Source organism: Phoca vitulina, unplaced genomic scaffold (assembly GCF_004348235.1).
Source record: "Phoca vitulina isolate PV1807 unplaced genomic scaffold, GSC_HSeal_1.0 scaffold23, whole genome shotgun sequence".
Classification (NCBI taxonomy): domain Eukaryota; kingdom Metazoa; phylum Chordata; class Mammalia; order Carnivora; family Phocidae; genus Phoca; species Phoca vitulina.
Window position 1 is genome coordinate 22,633,492 of NW_022589726.1, and position 22,361 is coordinate 22,655,852.

General features: G+C 53.9%; 1 protein-coding gene across 6 annotated transcripts; it reads right to left on the minus strand.

The window, feature by feature from the left end:
• Positions 1 to 530: 530 nt before the first annotated feature.
• Positions 531 to 5,895, minus strand: TMEM106C (transmembrane protein 106C). 6 transcript variants are annotated; one of them, XM_032420580.1, is made up of 9 exons: positions 5,748 to 5,865; positions 5,470 to 5,580; positions 5,035 to 5,246; positions 4,071 to 4,134; positions 3,422 to 3,581; positions 3,190 to 3,330; positions 2,692 to 2,741; positions 2,147 to 2,200; positions 531 to 1,267 (listed from the first exon to the last, which is right to left on the minus strand). In XM_032420580.1, the coding sequence occupies exons 3-9, from the start codon at positions 5,216 to 5,218 to the stop codon at positions 1,171 to 1,173; spliced, it is 750 nt and encodes a 249-aa protein (XP_032276471.1). In that variant the 5' UTR covers positions 5,219 to 5,246; positions 5,470 to 5,580; positions 5,748 to 5,865; the 3' UTR covers positions 531 to 1,170. The 6 variants fall into 6 exon arrangements, with proteins under 6 accessions (XP_032276471.1, XP_032276472.1, XP_032276473.1 ...); XM_032420581.1 differs by having other exon boundaries at positions 5,706 to 5,865; XM_032420582.1 differs by having other exon boundaries at positions 5,822 to 5,863.
• Between the last annotated feature and the right edge of the window lie 16,466 nt (positions 5,896 to 22,361).

Here is a 22,361-nt window from a genome sequence, read left to right on the forward strand (position 1 = left end):
AAAAATCATTAAGCAAATCGTGAGCAGCGAGCGACAGGAATGGGGACAACAACTAATAGAGACTCCCTGCCACCATCTATTGCTCTGTTAGGGAGCCCACCTCAGCTGAGTTCTGAAACCTAACTACTCAATGGGATTCACTGCGGTCATGGGGCTGCGGCCCATTCCTGGGGCGCCAAGAGGGTGGTCACACTTCAAGCTTTCAGCCTTAAACTAGGTCCTCTCAGCGCTACAGCCAATGGGTGCGGGAGGTTATTCCTCCGTAGGAAAGCAGCTTCTCACTCGCCAGGCGTCTGCCCGGGGGGGAGCCCAGCACTCTGTCCCAGAAGGGCAGGGGGGCGCAGCCTGTCACCATCCCAGCCAGATGGAGAGAAGCAAGGCTGCGTTCTGCGAGGGGCGCTCCCGAGGACAGTGCAGTCAGGGCTCCTCTTCCTCCCTCCCCTCCTGTGCTGACCCACTTAGCAGGCAACAAGTCTACAGTCCCCCGGAGGTGGCTCCTAAGATATCCGGGCAATCAGAGGAGACGCAGATTAATCAAAAGCAGGGTTTATTTTTCTACCAAATCCCCAATCCATGTTCCAGCCAATGGATGAGGGGTAAATCAAGCCTCACAGACTCTTGGTAAAAACAATTGTAACTTTCTACAGGAAAAAGTTGCTTTTTTTTTTTTTTTTTAAAGTTCCTAGGCATTTGAGAGCAGGTGAAAAAATTTCCCATATTAAAGGGTCTGTGCCTTCTTAGGTATTCCAACGTTCCCGCCCTGCTGCCTCTTCTGTGCAGAGGAGTGGGGCCAGTCCGCGGCTGCCCTCACAGGCCAACCTCCACGTCTCTCACGGTCTGCCAACCTAGAACCACGGCAGGATTTCAGGGCGCAATGCCCCAAGAACAGCTGAAAAGATCGGAATTCAATTCTCCAAACTTGCCTGAGTGCCTGCTATTTGCTGGGCACAGGCTAGGCACTGGGCAGTGATTCTGCTGGTTCTGAGAAACACGGGTGGTGCCACTGAGAGGAGTTCCCCCCTCAAGTAGCAGGAGAATGTTTGCTGGGGACTAAGAGAACCAATTTCTCTTCTACTTCTACCACCAGGGATAGGTATGAAACTCAGGCCCTGGGAACAGATGCTGTGTCTCTTCTGGCAGGTGCTGCCATGGAAGAACCAAGAGCAGTTTCTAAACAGCTGTGGAATTTGCTCCACAATCCACATAGTGATGGGTCTCCAAGGAGCTCTGGGTCATGTGGCCAATGTACGAAATCTTCACTGAAGTTCTAGGTGGAAAAAAAAAAAAACCAAGAAGAATAAATTCTGTTTTTGAGATGAAGTAAGAACAATAGCCTAAATAACTTCTTGCAAGCTCAGGCAACAATATCCATGGGTCCCAGATGTGTGTCTTCATGGTTACATAACCAGGAGGTCAGAGGATCTCTGTACCTTCACAGAAATGCTATGCCATGAGGTGACCTTCTCAAGAAGTGACTCTCAACCCAGGACAATTTTACCCCACAGGAAACTTCTGGCATTGTCTGGAGACATTCTAGGGTGTTACAACTGAGGGCGGGGGGAAGTGGTGACTGTTATTGGCACTTAGCAGATAGAGGCCCGGGATGCTGTTAAACATCCTGCAACACAGAGGACAGTTCCTCACAACAAAGGGTTGTGAATCCTTTGCTGAGGCTGAGAAACCCTGCTCTAGACCCTCATGTTTCAAATGCCCGCAGCAGGTGCTTTTCATTGGTAGATTTAACAGTCATGGTTCTAGGCCGAACCCTGAAGATCCGTGACATAGGGTCACTTGTGTGGACAGAAAGTAAGCTGGCCAAATGCTCATTACTTACACCTTGAGAAGCTTTTCTATTCTTTACTAGTCTCATTAGGATTCTAAAGGGATCACAAAACTAGACCCGACTTCATGGAGAGAACTGTCTAGCTGCTGACTGTGAATCTGGGGATTTGTGATTTGGACCCTGCATCTAGAGGACACCCAAGGGTCTACTGTATCTGTACAGCACTGGGTGTCCTCTCTTCGGTTAGGTGCCTCTGCCTGGTGGGTCACACGGCACCTCCCGAGCAAAGGTGGCGAGGTCACACAGTTTGATGGTCCAGAAGCAAACACAAAGGCCACGGGGACAGGAAGAAGAGCCACATACCGCATGAAGATCACTATGTTGTGCACCACGATATCGGGCAATGTGCAGAAGAAACTTCCAAACAGCAAATATGGAGACAGTCAGTTTGGTTTAAAAAAAAAAAAAAGAAAGAAAGAAAAGAAAAAAAAAGAGAATCATCAGAAGAGTGCTGAGTTACATGGTCAGTCCTGCTCGGGGCCCCTTCCCTCCCCTCCCCACCTAAGTGCTGCCAAGGCTCACTAGCTCTGAGTGTCCCCCCACAGTGTCCCCCCCCACGGTGTCCATGCACCCTCCCACATCATGATCCTTTTTGTTTTTTCAAACCCACCATATAAATGCTGGAGCTTGGAAATGTTTCTAGTGGCTTAATGTTCTCTTAGAAATTCCAGCAAGTCAGTCGCATATCCAACAACATATCCTCCAAATAAACCTCAAGATGGCCAAAGCTTAGGGAACCTACGGGCCAAAGGCTGGGACTTAAGGTGGGACCGGCCCCCATCAGCTGAGTATACTCCGAATCCCTTTCACCCAGCAGAGAGCACACATACAGAGAACACGGTCCTTACTACACATAGGAAAACGGTCCTCCCATGTCAGCCTTCACAGTGAAATTCACCTGAAAGTAAGACAGCAGAGTCAGTCTGTGGCCAGGCAGGCTTGACACAGAACAGTACTATTATCGGCACTCCACAGACCTGGGAGCCTTCTTCCAGCACATACAAAGTACTTCCCCAAGACTGTCCCTGACACGCACCATGTCCCTCTAACCATGCCTGCAACCTCTTCCCTTCTGGGAGGCCAATGGACCTCAGACTGTAATACCTCCTCTTCTTGATTGGTAGCGAATTGCTTGCTCTTATAAATTCTTTTGTTCCCCTAATACTTAAATGCTGATTTTCCCCCCTAATTTCTCATAATTACAGGGCATGTCAGATCTTCCTCACCAACCAGTTCCTACCAGTGGGAATGAGAGGGGAAGCAAAGTCATGAGGCTACAGCATCCCCCAGCCCTTACTCCTCCTCCCTGAAGCCCGAGGAGCAAGGACCCTAAGAGAACAGCATACCAGTTGCTCGCTCCGAGGTGGAATGAGGGAGACGTTAGCAGTCACGTATGTGCCAACCACTGTGTTCATGTACTGAACCTGGCTGGACAGGCTGGTCACTGCCACGGAGTAGAAGTTGGAGTTCCTGATTTTCAGGGTGGCCTGCGTCAGGGCAAGTGAGGAAACAAGGATGAGTATCCTGGGTCCAAGACCTGCAGGTGCACGATCTGGGAAGCAAGGCCCTACGTCTTACCGTGATGGCAAGGATGACAAGGGAGTCCTGCTTATTAAACGTGACTTTCACCACTTTGATGCCGTCATCATCTACAAGGACCGAATGTGGAAACAGGAAGAAAACCACCAAGCCAGATGCCAGCAGACAGAGCAGGACAGACAGGAGGACGTACTGCTTGCTGCAAATGACACAGCACATGATTGGCCAGGCAGTCAGATATCAAGGTCCAGTTACTCAAGATTAAATGCAAAACCAGGAATGAGGGGAAAGGGAAAGTACAAAGAGCCAGGAACCACAAACCAGGCAAGAATGACTGGAGGGGGAGAAGTCTTTAAAACCCCCTTGAATGCTGTCATCTGGGAAGAAAAGCTGAAGAGAGGAGCTCTGAGCACAGAAACATTCCCTCACCTCCCACAAACCGATACCCCTGTTCTCCAACGTCTTCCAAGTCAACTCTTTCACTTGGCCCTTAGAATGTTTCTAGCAGTTTCTCTCCCGGATTAGGATAGGGAAGAGATATCTTGCTTGAGCACATAGTATTAAAGGAAATGGGACATTTACAAGAACAGGTAAAAGTTTTTGAAAAGTTAGCTGGTGCTCATAAATATACGGGACTGGGGTAGAAGGACAGAAGTAGACATTGATAGGAGAGAGGCACAAAACTCACGTTCTCTGAGGGCGCAATCTCTGATCACTGTGTGGGATCAAAGCCACCAACTCATTTACTTGTTCTAGGAAAGAACCGAACAATTATTTTGGTAAAAAAAAAAAAAATCCCATGCGCTGGTGGCACTCTCCTTTACATCGCACATCAACCTGCCGCAACACATGCTTGTCTGGAATCAGACATTTCTATAATACAGGTTTCACATTTTGGGCCTAAGGAACAAGAAACAAGTACATCTATAAAGTGTGCCACAAATTACAAAACATCTATCAGTCCTACCAGGACAGTGACATGGAGGTTGAGAAATCTAGGATCCTGTTCTAGTATTACTACGTGGCCTGGTGCTGCTGAATGGCCTGGGGGAAGTAATCATTACCTCTCTAGGCCACTGTCTCCTCATGTGTCATATGAAGGCTTGGGAGTAGATGGTTTCTAGGGTTCTTACCAGCTGTAAACATGTGTGACTCTCCATCTAAACTCTTAAGACTTTCTGAGGGCCAACTTAGTGACAGACGATCCTGTCCTTAATCAAGGCTCCACTCCTGAGCATGTTTTTCTCTCCCCACTTGAAATATTTTCCAGACCTTAGGCTGTTAATGATTTACTACCTGCTTCCTTGAAAAGAAGCTTCCAAGATGGCTCCCCTGCAAAGCTGTGCCAGGCCTTACGAGTGAGAGCAATAAAAAGATGTGCCTGTCAACAAATCCCACAGCGCAGAGCAAACTGAATGTTCCAAAGCAAGGAAACAAAGAACAAAAGAATGGAAGTGAAGAAAGGCTTTCAGATAAAAGGAGACCAACAGAAGTAGTGGAACCTACCCAAATTTATCAACTCAACTGGCTCCTGTTCAAGGCACTGTCTCTGACTATGGCACCACTGCCTAGAAGAAAAGCTCTGTCTGGGAGGCCGGAGAAGCCCTGTGGGTACCTTGGGAATTCTTCCCATGATTACCAAAGATTCTCACCTGTTGGAATGTAGCCTGTCCCCTGGCATGTGAGACAGGTGATGCTATCTCGACCAGTGAACTCCACATAGGGGAACTGAGCAATGGCTTCTTCCTGCTCCCTGTCGGCCAGCAAATCCTCCCTGTCCTCTTTCTTTCGCTTGCAGTAAGAGGGGCGAGCAGAGGTGGAATGCTGGGACCCCATGGCCGGGATGTGCCACTTGTGTCATGTCCTAGGAGGTACAGAGGTAAGTGAATGCAGGTTAGTGGCCACACCAAACCAGGAGAGAAGAAACTGCATCTTTCTATGAGAAAAGTGAAAACACAAAAATGACCCAACTGCCGTCCCGTGATTTCAAACAGCTGCACAATTTCCACCAGGATCATTTTGTAGCAACGTTCCCCACCTCCCTCCCACCCGCTACATAAAGCCAGAGAACAGCCCCCTCCGCCAACCTGTCCAGCTTCTCACGGCCTGCGGACTCGACGCACCCCAGCTCCCACCTGGTCCCAGCCTCGCCCCTTCCTGTCCTCTATCTGCAAACTCTGTGCTCTCCTCGAGAAAACCTTCCCGGACAAACAACAGGCACCAAATCAGTAACAGGGCTTCGAGCTCCCCATCCCCCTCCTCTCCCGGCCCCGGGAGGCGGGCTCAGGTCACGCCCCCTGGCAGAGTGACACTCTGAGCCCACCAGAGTCGCCCAGGCGTGAGCGGAACGCCGACGTCCCCGGACCTGCAGGGCGCCAACTCCTGGCAGCTCCTCTCCGGGCCGCAGCCGCCGCCACCTGCCCGCTCCGGCGGGATTACCTGCCTCGTCAGTCCTCGCTGCTGCCGGGACTGGCTGCGCACGCGCCGAAGCCCAAGCTGCGCGGGGAAGGGAGGTGGGGGGGAGGGGGACGCCGGCGTGCGCTCGCGCGTGCGCTCTTCGGAACCCAGCTGCGGCGCCGGCAGAGGGCGGTGGAGAGCGGCGCCCGGAGTGGTTTGGGGGAGGCGGACTGGGACAGAGGGCGACACTCCGCAGTTCCTCAGAAACGCCGGGAGGGGCCTGAGTCAAGGTTCCCGAGCCGCGTTGTCTCTGCCTGGGGACGAGGAAGGAGCCGGCGGCGGCCAAAGCCGTTCTCAACCACTGTTGGAGTGCAGGGGCTGTGTGGACGCTGAGGGTACAAGGATGCAGAACACACGGAACCTGCCCCTCTACTGCTTTTAGTCCTCCCCTTCGCGAGTCGTCCACACACACAAAGGCATGCACAGAAGGGGTTAGAGAACACTTTTTTAAGGGTGGGTTTCTTTGTACGGACTACCCGCTTGAGCTTAGCCTGCAGCAGAGGGCAGACATTAATCAGGTGACATTGCTTAAGATGATACTGGGGAGAGGAGAGATTCTGAACTGGGTGGCAATGGGAGCCAAGCTGGCGACCTCCGAGGTCCGCCACCTCCGTATCTCTCTCCTCATTCTGTGGGGAAGGCTGGGTGCTCCTTCTGTTGTCTAGCCACCTGCCCAACTCCTGGTCACAGTCGGTCCACTGAGCCTTTTAGAGTAAGAAGGGCTAAAAAAGAAATATCGAATGACACTTGTTAAAGACCGTGAGGCAGACTCTACTAAAGGGGGCCACGGCAATGGGTGTAGGGACAGCTGCAACGGGGACTTGCTGTGGGGGAGAGGGATTGGGCACAGCTCTGAATACAACATGGGCAGGTAGGAATTTAGAGCCAAGGAGCAGGGTGGGGGTCAGTGGATGGAAAATTACTAAGAGGAAACATCAGGGGTAAGGAGAATTCTGGCTAAACTGACCTAACAGGATTCTTGCTGAAGACAGGACAGGGTGATCAGACATTTCCTAGGGGATGGTGGAGAAAGATCAGGTATCCAGAGTTGGGAGTTTTCTTGCTAAAACTGGATTTTACAATAAGCACACCGATGGGACTATGAGAAGTTTTAGGAGCCTGACTAAAGTTTGGTCAAGCAAAGAACTTTATCAGAAGCAACAAGGAGCCATTGTTCCTCTTTTTCTACCTCCAGCCCATACCTTCTCCTTCCTGAAATCTGGTCTTCACCTCTCTCTTTGCAAGCTCTATACCAATTTATATTCTTTATACAAATCTGATTGTGTTTGGGAAAACAATATTCTCAATTAAAAATACATTTCCCAGCCTTTCTTGCCATGTGACACAGTTTGAGCCAATGAGATATAAGCAGAGGTTGTGTGGTGCTTCCCGGAAAGCTCCTTAAAAGGGACGGAAACTCAACTGGTCCTTTCACCTTCCTCTTCCTGTTTGTAATTTGGACTTGATGTTGGAGACAGGGCAGCCATCTTGTGACCACGAGGCTAGAAGTGCATCCTACGGGAGGCTGGGTAGAAGCATACAAGGAGCCTCAGTCCCTGTAGCATTTGGAGCCACATTCAGGCCCTGGACTACCTATCTTATGACTTCGTATTACATGAGAAAAATAACCACTCCCCACCAAAATTGTGCTTTTTGGCATGTCTCTCACCGTGGGATACAATCCTAAAAGATACAGACACAGACCTAATTAAGGGTAAAGCCTGGGTTTTAACACAGGCAGCATGACGACTTTAATCATACACTACATACGCCACGCTTAGGTTTCTATCCTCTTCTAACATCTGCTTTTTTTTTTTTTTAAGATTTTATTTATTTATTTGACAGAGAGAGACACAGCGAGAGAGGGAACACAAGCAGGGGGAGTGGGAGAGGGAGAAGCAGGCTCTGAGCAGAGAGCCCGATGCGGGGCTCGATCCCAGGACCCTGGGATCATGACCTGAGCCGAAGGCAGATGCTTAACGACTGAGCCACCCAGGCGCCCCTATCATCTGCTCTTAGTAGGAGGGAGGCCTCTTTCCTGTGTGAGGCCTTTCTTCCAAGTTCAGCTTTCTTGTCTGAGGACCCACTTCTGACAGGGAATTCACCTGGGGAATCTGGGGTATGAGCCCATCCTCTTGTCATACGGGTGTTGCCTCACCTTGCGGCCTCTGTTGGAACCCTGCCAAGGACTGATGTCCACACTACAGATGGACATTACAGAGGGTCCAGGCTGTCCCAGGAGCAGGGAGGGTGAAGAGGCAGCAGCCTGATTTATACCAGCTTAAGAGGAGGTGGAGACCAGAGCAAGATGGAGGGCTGTGGATGCTTCGAAAAGGGTAGGGAACAGGCTAAGCACTTGGGCCTGTGGTGAGGATAGAAAGGACTTTGGGTTGGTAGGGGCTGTGAAGGGGGCTGGGGACTCAGCCAGCAGAACCCCTGAGGCTTTCTGACAATCTGCTTCTGACAGTGTGTCTGGGACAGATAGACTACGCTCTCCAGTGTGGCTCTTCTATCTCCTCATCTCCCCAGCTCCCAGCTCGACATCTGCATAGTAGGCTCTCGATAAATGCTTGCAGGATGGCTCAGCCTGAAGGCTGGCCAGCACTGCCTGGGGGAGTAGTCCCAGCAGCCGCCCGTGCCATCCGGGAGGCAGTTTTAATTGGGCAGCACATTCCTGAGGAGCCACCCATCACTTCTCACCTTTGCCTGGCTTCCAGGTTTGTCTCACCATCCTGGTTATGAGCAGTGAGGTCACTGCAGACATGAGCTCACTGGGGCTCTCCGGGTGGGCCAGGGCACAGTGGGGCCACCTGGGGATCCCTGCACTCCCAGTGTCTCCATGTGCTCTAGGTAGCCCTGGCCTCCCAGGCTGAGGGCGGTAGAGGTCCAGGGGCTGCCCTCCTGAAAGGCCCCGAGGGAGAGGGGGAGGTGGGGGACCGGCTCTGCTCAGCCCCGTACCCTCCCCTCACACCCACGGCCAGGACCGTGCAGGGAAGCGTGTAGGACTCTGGTAACCTCCCTCCGCACTGACATGGAGGCTGAGGGTGTAGAGCTAGGAGCACTCTTCAAGGTCTTCATTCTGCTCCCTTTATTCACACTCGGGAGAACTTGCTTGAAGTTAAGTGACACCCGGTATGTGAAAGAGTCGGCACTTGCTTCATTGAGCCCCGGAAGCAGGCCAGCACCGTGTCACGCTCTCTCGTCCTGTCCTCGTACAGAGTGCCACGGGCCTCTGGTTTGGGGGATGTGACTGCTTTCCTGGGCCGCGGGCATCTTTGCCTAGGCTGGCGGAGCTGGTGCCCAGGGACCAGCAGGCCCGGGGCCCGGTGCAGCCGTTCCCTACGGCGATGCCAGGGCCTAGGTCTCAAATGCTCACGGACCGTCCAGCAGCCTGGTCGGCCAGAGCTCGCTCCCCTGCCTGGCGCAGGCCGTGTCTCTCCCTGCCCTCCCCATGATCTCCCCTTTCCCCTCAATGGCACTTCAGGAACACCCGGTGTCATCTCTCCAGAGAGCTGAGCCATTGAATAAAGACAGCTGAGGGGATTTGCTTAAAGCAATCTTTTAAGAACTATTTCCACCCCACAGAAATCAAAGAAACCCAAAGGACCGTTATCTCTTTGGAAGGCAGGACTGTCGTACAAGGAAAACCGAAACACAAGCTAACGTCTTAAAACAAACACCAGAACCAGATTCCCTTGTAGGGGGACTTGCAGATTGAGGAGACAAATACCTGGCCCGCGGACACTGGTAACAACTGTCCCCAGGGTCCGTGTGAGGGCTGTGGGGGTCTTGGGCCTTAGTAAATGCCAAAAGGCCCTCCCCCGCTGACAACCTCCGAGGAACACGCGCTGAGTCACGCCTGTGCGTGCTATAAGCCCGTGACGTACATGCCTGGCCTCCACCGCTCCAGGACCTGCCACCCCTCGGCACCCCTGCCTGGAGGTTCTGGACCTCCTGAATGGACACTGTGTTGGGAGCTGGCGGCCTCAGGCCAGATGTGGGAGGAAGTTGCCGAGGCCGGGGAATCAGGAAGCCGAGGGTGGGCTTGCTGGATTTTAACTCCTCAGCAAGTGTTTGACGGAAGGCGAGCAGGAGTCAGCCAGTCTTCCTGGTCAACCTCCCCCAGCACTGCCTTTCTCCCCCCCGCCTGTGCCAGCCTCAGGGGCAACCCTGGTGGCCAAACAGATCCACACCTGATTGTTATCAGAAACTGCCGTTAAACTCTTGTCTGCGTATGCCGCTGTGCTGGGCATTGAGCCTCTGCCCCCAGTAGCCTCTATCTGAGACCCACCAGACGAATGGAAGAGGGACGAGCCGTGAATGAGTGGACGCCCCGTGCAAAGCAGGCAATGAAACCCGTGGGCGAGGAGTGAGGGAGCCCCAGGGCAGAGCCTGAGGACAGACAGCCGAGGTGAGCTCCAAGAGGATTTGAGAAAAAACAAAATGCATACTCAACCCCATCCCAAAAGTCAACCGTCTGAAATTGCTCTTGGTGTCTTCTCCTCTCCATCTACAGTCAGGCCGTGTCCATCTTTTGCCGAGGCAATGCAATGGCCTTCTTAGTAGGTTTCCTGCCTTAAAAAAAAAAAGTAATAGTTTCCTGAGTATCTTTCAGGCACTGTAGTAAGCACTAGCTTCACGGTTGGTTCTCTCAACAACTCTGCGGGCTGGGTATCAACACTCCCATTTGATGGATGGGGCATCTGTGGCTCGAAGAAGTGAAATGACTTGCCCAATGTCACCCAGCTGGAATCTGAACACCACACCATGTCTGGCCACCTGCCCTTCCGGCTCTTCCCCCACACTCCATTGAGGGAGTGGTCTACTCTTGTGGTCCTTTAATAAAATGCCAGTGGAGTCATGTCATTCTGTTTCTTTTTTTTTTTTTTTTAAGATTTTATTTATTTATTTTTGCGAGAGAGTGAGTGAGAGAGAGCCAGCACAAGTGGCCTGGGTGGTGGGAGGGGGTGGAGGGAGAAGCAGGCTCCCCGCTGAGCAGGGAGCCCGATGTGGGGCTTGATCCTAGGACACTGGGATCATGGCCTGAGCCAAAGGCAGACGCCCAACCGGCTGAGCCACCCCGACGTCCTGTTTCTTAAAACCTTCAGAGGCTCCTCATAGGCTTCAGAAAAAGACCCAAACCCCTTCCAGAGCTTGCAAGGCCCTCTCCACTCTCCTGCTGCTCTCTTCCTACTAACCACACACTCTGACCACAGAGGACTATTTGCAGCTCCCTGAACATGCCAGCACTGTATGTGCTTGCTCATTCTGTCCTCTTTGTGTAGGACATTCTTTTCTCCCTGCCCCACCCCACTCCACACCCCATTTCCTGCACCCAGAGACATCCTCCATGCCATCCAAGCCTAGCCCCGATGCCACTCTGCAATCTTCCCTGCAAACCGATCTCCCGCTGTCCCCGTACACACCCCGCTCAGCGTCAGTGCCGCCGCCGTCCCATCCGTCCGTGGGACTCGTCTCCAGCCCCTGTGCTCTCCCCGCTTTATGATAACTGCCTGTGAACCAGGGTGGATGTCCTGTACACTCCCAGAGGGCAGGGATGCTGTCCCTGAAGCCTAGAAGAAAGCCTGGCAGAGAGTAGGAGCTGCCTAAATATTTTGTTGAGTGAAATGAGTGAATGAGTGTGGGGGGAGGCACCTTAGGGCAGGGACAGTGTCATAGTCACAGGACACATTTTGTGTCCCCATCTCATGGCATGTGCTTGGTACCCAGTGGACGTGCAGTCAAGGTGAATGACTAGAGGCAGAAGGAGAGAGGACAGAGGGCAGGAGAGGGGAGGGAAGGGGGCACTTAGGTGGCAGTACAGGCCTGGGCACAGCTCTGTTCCTTCCGCCAGGGGGCGCGGGAGGCCCAGCACCCCAGGCCTCCACCCTGGAAGTTCTCTTCCCCTTGAGGCTCAGCCTTAAAACCTGCAGAGGTTTGGCGTTGTTCTCCTCCACAGAAGGGTCCAGGAGGCGGCCAGCTTCTAAGGGAAGGAGCCCACCCAAAGCTGGGTTACTGCAGCAGCAGGCCTGGGACTGACTGGCCAGATGGGACAGCAAGGCCCACCTTGGGACAGATAGGGGCTTGCAGCTGGTGGCTATGGCTGGGGCCGAACTGGTTCAGAGCTGGGAATGGGCTCAGAGCCCCTCACATGATGGGCATGGGGGCAGCTAGTTTGCACAAATTCCTGGACACTAGCAACTCGTTAGAACTCACAGCTGTCTCCCTGCTCTACCCCATGCCCGTGAAGCCCAACCCAATCTTTCAGGGAGTCTGGGGTCCTGGGAGACAGTGACGAACAGGACGTAGTCCCCACCCGTCAGGTGCTCCCCATGTCCTCCATGAAAGCCCGGCACCTGCCTCCTTCCAGTGGCTTCTGGAGCCATACTGCTGCATGGGAATCCCGGCTCAGCCTCTCACTAGCTGTGAGACCTTGGGCACTGACCTTAACCCCTTCTGTACCTCAGGTTCCTCATGTGCAGCATTGTTAAAATGATGCAATAAGTTATTCCATGACAGACTCTATCAGGTGGTAAGCATTCAATAAATCACAGCTATCGTCATGATGGTGATTCCCTATCAGCCGGCCCTAAGAAGCTTACGGTTGAAGGCATACGGGAGAAGAGCTAGACCTGTGTCCTGACAGTACTGTCGCCATCTTTGGACTAGCTTGGAGCATCCCCCCAGCTGGTCATTCCAAGTCCTTAGGTGTGGACAAGAGGACCCAGGGACTCTGAGCTCACAGGGCTTTTGGATCTGAAAGGGAGCACACCAGACAGACCCAGAGAGAGAACTGAGGCCCAGAGACGCCAAGAGACCTGGTAAAGGTCACAGAGACAAGTAGAGGCAGGGCAGGGAGGAGGGTCCAGTCCACTGACCCACTATCCTATCTCTTGGAGTCTTTGGGCCACGTGGCTGTGTGGCCACTCTAGCGGGCCATCCGTCCCAACCAAGAGAGCTTGGTGATTTTTGTCTAACTTAAATGGCACCAAACATTTGTATTATAAAGAGTTTTTGAGTGTTCTTGTTTTGTCTTTCCCCCCTCCTTATGTACAGGTTTGTAGAGGACAGTACCAAGAGTGAGAGTGAGAGACCCGGGCAGGTAAGGGAGGTGTCAGAGGAGAGAAGCAGCCGAGGGTGCTGGAGAGATGGAGCGGGAATCCGGATCACTGTCCACAGTGGCGGCCTGGCATCCTTCTCCTCTCAGCCCTGGGCTGCTGTGAGGTCAGCCTCTTGCGTCATGGGCACCATACGTTGGGAGCTGGGCCTCTTGGGTCCTGTTTCTGCCTCTGCTCGTGCCTCCGCTTTCTCTGCTCTTACGGTGTGTCCCTGCCCCTGAGCTTAGGCCCTCAGTCCCGCTCTCCTTCCAGAAGCAGCACATGTGGTGCTCGCTTCGGCAGCACATATACCAGAAGCAGCACATGTGTTACTTCCTCCCTGAAGCACTTCAGTCCTGACCCTCTGCCAGGGACGATCTCACGTTAATTTGTTTATACTTCTCTCCCCCGGGGGTTTTTGCCTCTCGCCTTGCTGGAGAGGCACCATAGCCCAGGGCCCGAGAGCTTGGATTCGGGGCCCCCTGGGCACAGAGCCCGACTGTTATACCAGTTGTATGGTGTGTGTGAGTTTCTTAACTTCCGTGTGCCTCAGTTTGCTCCTCCGCAAGATGGGCATAACAATAGTACCTTCCTTACAGGGTTGATAGGGCTTTGAGTGAGTGGATGCGTGTGAAGTGCTTAGACCAGCACCTTGTGCGCAGGAAATCCTCTCTCAATGGAGGCTGTTGTCATTGGTATGCTCGCATCTGTGCCCTACCTCCTCCTTAAGCCCACAGCTCCTTGAGGGGACGGTCCTCCTCTTTTACTTAAGCCAATTTGTGCCTCCCCCCCCCCCCCCCCCCCCCCCCCCCTCCCCCCCCTGGGACCCGCCCGGGGCCCCCGGGGTCCTCCCCCCCCCCCCCCCCCCCCCCGCGCCCTCTGCAGCCCCTGGGGCTGTCTCCGTGGCTGGGGCCCTTCCTCTCACAGCCCCGCCCCAACTCCGGCAATTTTCCCTGGCAGCTCCCACGTTCTCCACTAACTTTAGGGTTGGTTTCCAGCTGTGGTTGGATTTTTCTGTTTGAAAAAATATTTTAAGCAGCTGGTGGGGAAGGGGTGGAGAGGTGGGAAAAGAGTAATAAATAAACTAGTGAAAGGAAGATTGTCTAAGTGACTTGAAGCTGCCACTGCCCACAGCTTGGTCTCCGGGTCGTGCCAAGGACTGGGGAGCTATCAGGTGATTGGGAGTGGGAGGCGACACCCTGGTGGCTTCCCAGGCTGAGGAGAGAGGCTCCTGCCGCTCACAAGCACCTCTTGCATTGGCTTTCGCTTTATGTCGCGCATGAATTCTGAAGATGCAAGAACTAAACAGATGGAAAGAGTTGGCTCTGCAGCAGGCAGGATTGAGGTTAGACACTGAAAAGAACTTAATATCAGACCCTATCCCTGAAATCCACCCTTATTTCGCCCAAGACCTGTTTTACTTCAGAGCTCGACTTCCTTCTCAGCCTTTGTTACACAATATCTCAGAGAGCCCCCACGCACCCCAGTTGCTTTTCATTCCCCCCAACCACACCCCGTGCTCCTGAACTTCAAAGAGAAGTGCCATCCTCCCACAACTCCAGCTTCATCAGCGGCCTCTTCCCTCTCAGTTCTGTTCTGCCTCTGAGGCCCACAGGCTCTTTTCCAAAATTGTCACCTTAGTCACCTCCCCACTGGGGGGTGGGGTCTCAGCCAGGGCGACCTCCTCAGCTGGCAGAGGCCCAGGCCAAGGGCCAGAAGCAGGGGCCACAGGCTGCCCCACACACAGATGGAAGGTTCACACTGCCCCTATGCTGGCCGGGGGGCGGGGATGGCTGAGACAGAGACCCACAGAAATTCAGGGATGGGAGAGAAAGTAAATCACAGAGTTGAACAGAAGCCGAGTCAGAAAGAGACAGGGAGCAAGTCAGATGTGAGGGTAGGGAATGGACAGCCACTCGGCAGTGCCCCTGGCCAGACCCACATGGAAATTCCTGTGGCCTCTGATGGGAGGGTGGGCTTGGCCCTGAGGGCTGCCTGGTGCCATCGGGTGCGGGTGGCCGGGGGGGGGGGGACCCAGCATGGGGTCTCAGGCCTGGGCGGGCAGGGAGGTCCTGCCCTCCACGCCAGGTTCTCCGGAGGGCTCCCTCCACTGGAGTCCGTAAGGGGGGTGATGCCCCTGTGCAGACTGGGCTCTGGAGCCTTGTGGAGCTATGGGGGGAAGAGGGCCTCGCAGTCTCAGGGAGCCAGGAGCAGGGGTAGGAGAGGCTGGGGGCTGGTGGTCTGCCTTTTCAGGTGTGAGGTGGGGTGCCAGCCGAGCAGGACAAGGAAGTGGCCAGGCTGTTGAGGAATAAGGGGTGGTGGGTGGCGGTGGAAAGGAGGTCGTCTGAGTTTCAGAGCGCTTGGCTCCTTGCAGGGTGAGGATTACTCTGGCCAGGAAGTCTGGGTGGGAGGATGTGCCCGCAGTGCTCAGCAGTCTGCAGGGGTGAGGAACCATGGGGAAGAGCCGGCTCAGGACTGTGAGTGGACTGACAGCTGTGTTCAAGACCTCCCTCATAATGATGTACACCCCTGAGGTCCATCTGCCCTCCTAGGTCTCCCCTGGCAAGGAAGACAACGCAGGTCTAAATTTGTAACTGAAATCGTCACTGCTTAGGTGATCCTTACTGCTTGGCTAACTTGGACCAGAGCAAAATTTAAGAGTCCCAGAGGCTTCTCAGGGGGTATGAGAATGGGAATTTGTACTTCCTAATACAATTTTATGTTTATACTGAACATGAAACTTTGCAAAGCATTTTTTTCTTATTGGGAAAAGTAATATACTTCTACTGAACACATATGTAGAGTTCAATAAATAATTTAAATCACAGACCCATGTTTCCACAGGCCAGGTCGAGAGATAGAATACCATCAGCACCCCAGAAGAACTGCGTGCCTCCCTCATCAGCCCCACCCCTCCACCCCGGAGGGAACTGTCTCCTGACCTTTGTGATCATCATTTCCTTGTTTATCTTCCAAAGCATTTACTCTTTTTAGATAGTATCATCTTTGAGGTTCACAGTAACCTTATTATTCCCACTTTACAGATGAGAAAACTGAGGCTCAGAAAGGTTAGATAACAAGTCTAAGGCCACCCAACCAGTAAGCGGACAACCAGGAGCATATTTGGATTGGCTGATGCCTGAAGAGGTTTCTTAGTCAAATCAGAATCCCTGGGACAACCCCGGTGTTGGAGAGCGGCACCCCAGTGCCCAGAGCAGGGGGAGGCCCTCTTCGAAGCCAAGCCAGATGCTCCCCTCCTGGATCCCTAGGGCCCTGCTGTATGGGTACCTGGCAAGAAAAGATGGAGGCCCAGGGGAGAGTAGCTGGAAGTTAGGGAAGCTACCCTCTAGCGAGAAGTCCATCTGGGATGGGATGGATGCCTAGAAAGGGCCCTGCCTGACACATGCCAAGGGAGCCCGGCACCATGAGGATATTCCTGAGCCAGGTGTGCCCAAGTCGTTGCCAGACTTACCAGGTGTGTCCTCCTTGGTGGGCCAGGTGTGGTTGGTGTGAGCACATGCGTGTGAGTATGTGTGCACCGGGCATGTCTGCACACCCAGCTCGATCTGCACACCTGGACTGCTCGGAACCATTCCCCCCACCCTCAGCTTTTTTCTTTTCATTAAAAATTATTCATTGTAGTCATAGAAATTTCAAATACAAAAGTCTCTCCTTTTTTCTAATTCTAATCCAAGTGATCCCAGACATAATTTCTTTTAACCATTTGCCATGTGTTCTTCCGTACTTCTTCCGTACTGTTCTAAGCACATTCAATAGTTACTTAGATTTACATATCTAAAGGCAACTGTTGTTAATTAATTAATAGTTGTTAATTAATAATTATTTCTAACAAAATAGCATCAGAATCTACATATTGTTTTTCAACTTTTTTCACTGACTGTACTTTGGTCATCTTCCCTGTCAGTATGTATGGATTTATTTCACTTTTTTATAACAGCTGAAGAGCACTCCACTAAACAGATGTACCATCATGTGTCTAACAGGGTTGGCCCCTCTGTGTCCCAGCTCGCCCAGTCTTCCTGAGGTGGGGAGTATGGTGCAAGGGGAGCAACAGGACCAGGAGACTGGCCTGACCCTGGGACGCAGCCCCCTCCCAGCTGCCTTTTCACCTCCAGCCACCCTACAACCCCACCCACCCCAAAGTCCACTGTCTCCATCTCTTTCCCTTTCTCCCTCCTGAGCCTTGACCTCTGCCTAGTGCGGCAGGCGCAGCAGCTGCGGGGTGAGCTCCTGGCCTCTGAGGCTGTCCGGTCTCAGAGAGCTGGGAGGAATTGGGGCTGGAAAGGCCCAGGGTTCAGAAGACACTGCACCGGACAAACTGCAAGGTCAGCTTGCCTCCTGCCAAGGCCACCCCAGGAGAGGGCACCGCACGGATGGTGAGGCCGGCACTGCCCCATGCCCGCATGGCAGCTTCCTGCTTCCCAGAGGGCATGGGCCATGGGAACTGTGCCAGATAGGCCAGGTGCCCCCGCCCCTGCCCAAGTGTCATGGAAAATCCAAAGCCTTGATCTTTGTTCTTGATGGCTCCTCCCCGATTTTTACAACTGGAAACTTGCGGCCGCTTTGTTCCCATCAGCTTAGGAAAGAGGTGTTGTGGGGTGGGGGGGAATGGTTGAGTCAGCAGCTGGTACAGATCTCGGGGCTCCCAAGGAACCCCCCACGACCCCTTCCCTCTCACTCACATTCGCTGTGCACCCATAGCCAGACCACACTTCCGTGCTGGGAGGCAGAGGGGGCGGGGGTGGGCACAGCTTTTGTGTTCCATCTAGACAAGCTGCCTCCCCCTGGCCCAGGATCAGCGCCCCCAGTGGTCCAGCCCATGATTCCCCTTGCTCCAAACACCTCTACCTCTTCTGATGTCCTCGGTGCGAGCGGTGCCCAGCCCTTCTCATTCCTCAGGTCAGGTCCAGCGTGTCTGTTTACCATGGGATTCAATTAGAAGTTTATGGTAAGGAAACCACTTTGTGAGGTTGCTTCCCTCCCCCTGCGCTTGGCCCTGCTCCTGCTGCCCTCTCCCTCCCTTCTCCCCCATAGCCAGCGTTCATGGAAACTTCCCAGGTCAGTGATTCTCACCTTCTTTTCCTCCCCAGCAGAGAGGGGCCCAACCCCCTTCTCTGGAGCCTGGCACCTTCTTTCGCTCAAACCCCTGCTTTCCTCAGACAAGGCCTGCCGCGGAGGAGGGGCAGACCTGGGAGCTGAACCCAGAGCAGAACTTCCCCCTCGGGCCTCGCTCATCTCCTGCCATTGTGGGCCCATGAGATGTGATCTTCGAGGTGAGCCTGGGCAGCCTTCGCCCCAAGGTGAGAGAGGACAGAGGTGCTGAAGCTAAAAGGGAGAAGGCCCAGATCCTGTCAGCAGCTTCTGCACTCCCAAGGCAGCCCACCCCTCAGTCCATCACAGATGCTGTGAGGCCGCCTGAGGAAGCTGTAATCTAGCCGGGGTGGGGGGGTTAGGTACGTGGCACAAGCTTCGGGACCTCAGAAGATGGAGGCCTGTCTCCTGGGGGCTGGATGGTGAGTTAGGACTTGAGCAGCTGGGGTGACTGGAGAGGGAGTGGCCCGTGGGGTCGAACAGAACCCTGTACTCAAGCTCCTCTGCCTGGCCGGGGCTCGGTGGGGCGCTGCCCTGTCCATCTGTCCGTCTGTCTGCGTGGTGAGCTTGCCTGGGGCCCGGAGCAGGCAGTGGCTGTGGGGCAGAGGGAACCGAGCTGGCTGGCCTAGGCACCGCGTGCGTGACCTCGGCTTGACGATGCTCTGCCTCCCAGGCTCCACTGCTCCTGGCGGGGCTGGGGGTGGGGTGGGGCGCAGAGTAAGCCTGAGAGGAACAGTGCTTGCCCTGTGGGCCGAGGAGGGGTGCTGGGGGCTGAGCGACCACAGGCCGGACCTCTCTGCCCCCCGTTGGATCTGCCTCACCGCCCAAGTGGGACAGATGATTTTTGCTCCTTCAGAGTCTGCTGGTGCCTTTGCCCCCCTCTCCAGGAGTTACTGAGTTACCAGGGTCAGTTTTCTATTTCCAGGGCAAGACGGGCCCTCTCCTCCCAGCTTCCTTTACCCCAGGCCTTGGGCACCGCCCCTCCATCCCACTCTGGGGAGGGGCCAGGTGCCTGGGTCTGGGTCTAGGGGCAAGGTCGCCCTCATCCCTGTTGGGGGGAAGCCGCGCGCACCTGAGGGTGGGTTAACCCCTCTCTCCTTTGCGTCTTTCCTCTCCATCTTCCTGCCAGGACCTTCTGGTCAGCATGCGAACATTCTGGAGCTCTGGTCTTTAAAAAAAATCCTCTCCAAGACCCATGCCCTTCCAGCCACAGCTGCACGGCCCTGCCGCTTTCACGGTCACACTCCTCCCAAGAGCGGGCGACAGTGGCGGCTTCTACCTCCTCCCCTGCCATTCCCCCTTCCCCCTCCCCCCGAGTCTGGCTTCGGCCCCACCACACCCACTCGTAAGAAATTTGCCAAACCCAACTTCTTGGCCTTGCTCCCCCTCCGTCTGCAGCTTAAACTCAGCTGGCCCTGCCTCGATGTGCTCCCTCTCTGGGTTTCCCCACACAGTGCTCTCCTGGTTTTCTTCCTGCAGGTTCCTCTCCAAACTGGCTCGAATGCCCGTGACCCTGGACCCGGTCCTGAGCTCCTCTCTCCGTGGTTCCATTGCTGTAGGCACCACGGTGTGGTGGCAGGTCCATGATGCTGAGTGGCCCATTCCTCCTCTTTGAGCTCTGACTCCCAGAAACAGTCTTGACATTTTTACTTGAGGTCTCCCAGATGTTTCCAACATCACCTGTCGCAAGGAGAGCTCTTGATTCTCACCCCGTTACGGCCCAGTCTTGCCTGCATCCCCTCCACCTCCCTAGTTGGTAAAGACTGTGGTCCTTGAGTCCTCCTTACCTTTCACATCCAATTTCCCATCAAGTCCAGCAAATCCTTCCTCCAAAGCGGGATCCTCCGCTTGTAATACCCCATGCCTCTCAACTGCCACCACCCCGTTTTCTTTTAAACTACCATCCTCTCTTACCTGGACTCTGAGGTGGCCTTGTAACTGGTCTGCCTGCTTCCAGCCGGGGCTCCTCCATTTCAGTCTCAATGAAGCATTAAGAATCATCATTCAGACCATAAACCCTTTCCCCACAAGCCTTTCAATGTGCATGCATGTGTGAGTGTGTGGTGTGTGTGTGTGTGTGTGTTTAGAGCAAGACCAGAGCCTACACTGCCTCAAGCATTGTCTTGTTTTGTTTTTCTCATTTCCCAGCTTTGTCTTGTGTCCCTCCCACTGGCCCGGCACCTGGGGGGTCAAAGTTCTTTTCCTGCCTCGGGGCCTGGAATCCCCCCACCACACACACAGCCAGCCCCGTTCTCATCCCTCAGATTAGCCTAGGTGTCTCCCAAGAGAGATTTTCCTGTCCGGTCACCCACTCCAGACCTTTCATTTCAATTTCAACCCTCTACTCAGTTTATTTTCCTAATCCCTGGTTTACTATTAAGCCCGTAATCATTTTATTGCTTTGTTTACTCTAGAGTATAAGCTCCATGGGAGGCAGAGACTGTGATGTTGTCACCATTGTGTCTCCAGTGCTTCCCAGAGGCCTGGGGGCTCAGTAGACAGACACTAAGATCGGCTGAATGAGGGACTTAGTACATGCATGTGTGAGTGGTCCCGGCTGTTACAGAGAGTGAGGTTCTGGTGGGCTTGGAAGAAAGGTATGAAGGACCGGAAGCCTGAGGTTGGTAGAATGACCCTCCCTACGTGGCATTGCCAGATTAGCAAATAAAAATATGGAACACCTGGGTAAAGTTGAATTTCAGATAAACACCAAATCATTTGTCAGTGTGAGTATGTCTGAAATTAAAACGTAATTGGGCATCCTGCATTTTATCTGGCAAGCTGGTGAGTGAGGAGCGGGCCGGTGGAAGAGGGGTCAGAGCCTGGCGTCTCGTGGGGCCGAGGGGCAGTGTGCGGAGCCGGGGGCCAGCTGGAGCTGAGACCCGATCGGTCAGAACAGAGCACGTCAACAACACACCAGTGTACAGCACCTTCGGCGGGAGGTAGACAGGAAGCTCTGAGACACTTGGGCTGAGGTCTTGGTCGGGGTCGGGGGAGCCGGGTCCTGGCGTGGCAGTGGGGACTCAGGTCCTTGACCTTTTAGGGTCATAGGCGGAACCTGTCACACCCTTCTTTTTCCATGACCTTCTGACTTGTCCTCAATTTTTGTTCATTTCAACACATACTTACCGGATACCCTAGGGCTTGCCGGGCACGGGGCCAGGTACTGAGGGCGTAAAGATGAGTAAGACTTGTCCCTGAGGACTGGACGACATGATCTGGCCCTGGGACGAAAGCCATCACCTGTACCCACCGTCCCCAGACACAGCGTTGGGTGCCTTCCCTGCTCTATCCATTTAATCCTCCAGACTCCCCTACAAGGTAAAGCATTATTGCTGCCATTTTATCAACAAGGACATACATGTTCAGGTAATTCTGTAACTTAGTGGAGGTCACAGACGTAAGTGATGGGGCTGGATGCAGGCTGGGTCTTCTAATCCCCTGGAGGAGGACTCATCCCTCTTGGAGCGTCTCAGCTGTCAGAACCAGATTAGAGGCTAGTGGGGCAGGAGGAGGCAATCAGAGGGAGGACTCCCCCCGACAATGCTCCCCACAACAGGGGGTAGGGCACAAACTTCCTAACAGCTTCTTTACACCGAGGCCCAGGGGAGCTGGGCACATGGTAGGGCAGGTCGTCAGCACATGGCCACTGGCATCCTGGTCTCACCAGCCTCTCCCAGTGACATTAAACATACGGTCTAGTGGCCTCAGTCCTCCAGAGGTAACTAAGCGCTGGGGGCTAGAAGCAGGATGGGAGAAGGTGCTGGTGAAATGTTAACCCCACACTGACCTCTCTTCCATTCTAGGGGTCCTGTCCCTTCTAACTTGGGCCAAACCTGGGCTCACATTCCTTTCCCTGAAACCCATGGGTCATAGACTCTCAGCTCAGGTTGGTTCCAAGAGGGCCATTCTTGCCTTCCTTCTCCCTCTGGCAAGGCCAGGCCCTTCCCCCACTTCGCCAAGGAGGGTCTGGGGGCATCAGAGATTCCTGGAAAGAAGAGGTGGCACAGCCCATCTTGCTTACCCTCCCCAGGGCCTTCTATGCCTAAGGAGTAGAAACTTCTACCCAGTTTTTTCCCTCCCAGTGGTGTTTGAGGCAGATTGCTGTAGTCCAGGTCTCTGAGAAGCAAGATGACCTCGGAACCTGCTATTCCACTCATTCTTTTTGTCTTTCCTGTTTCCCATGGTTCTGCCTCTTACTTTCCTTTGTGTCTACGTTGCCCCAAGGAAATGTAGCTTGGATGTGGGGAATCCCCTCCTTGAGTCTTTTATGGGATTGACACACGGGATTTCCCAGCATTGGCTCCAACACC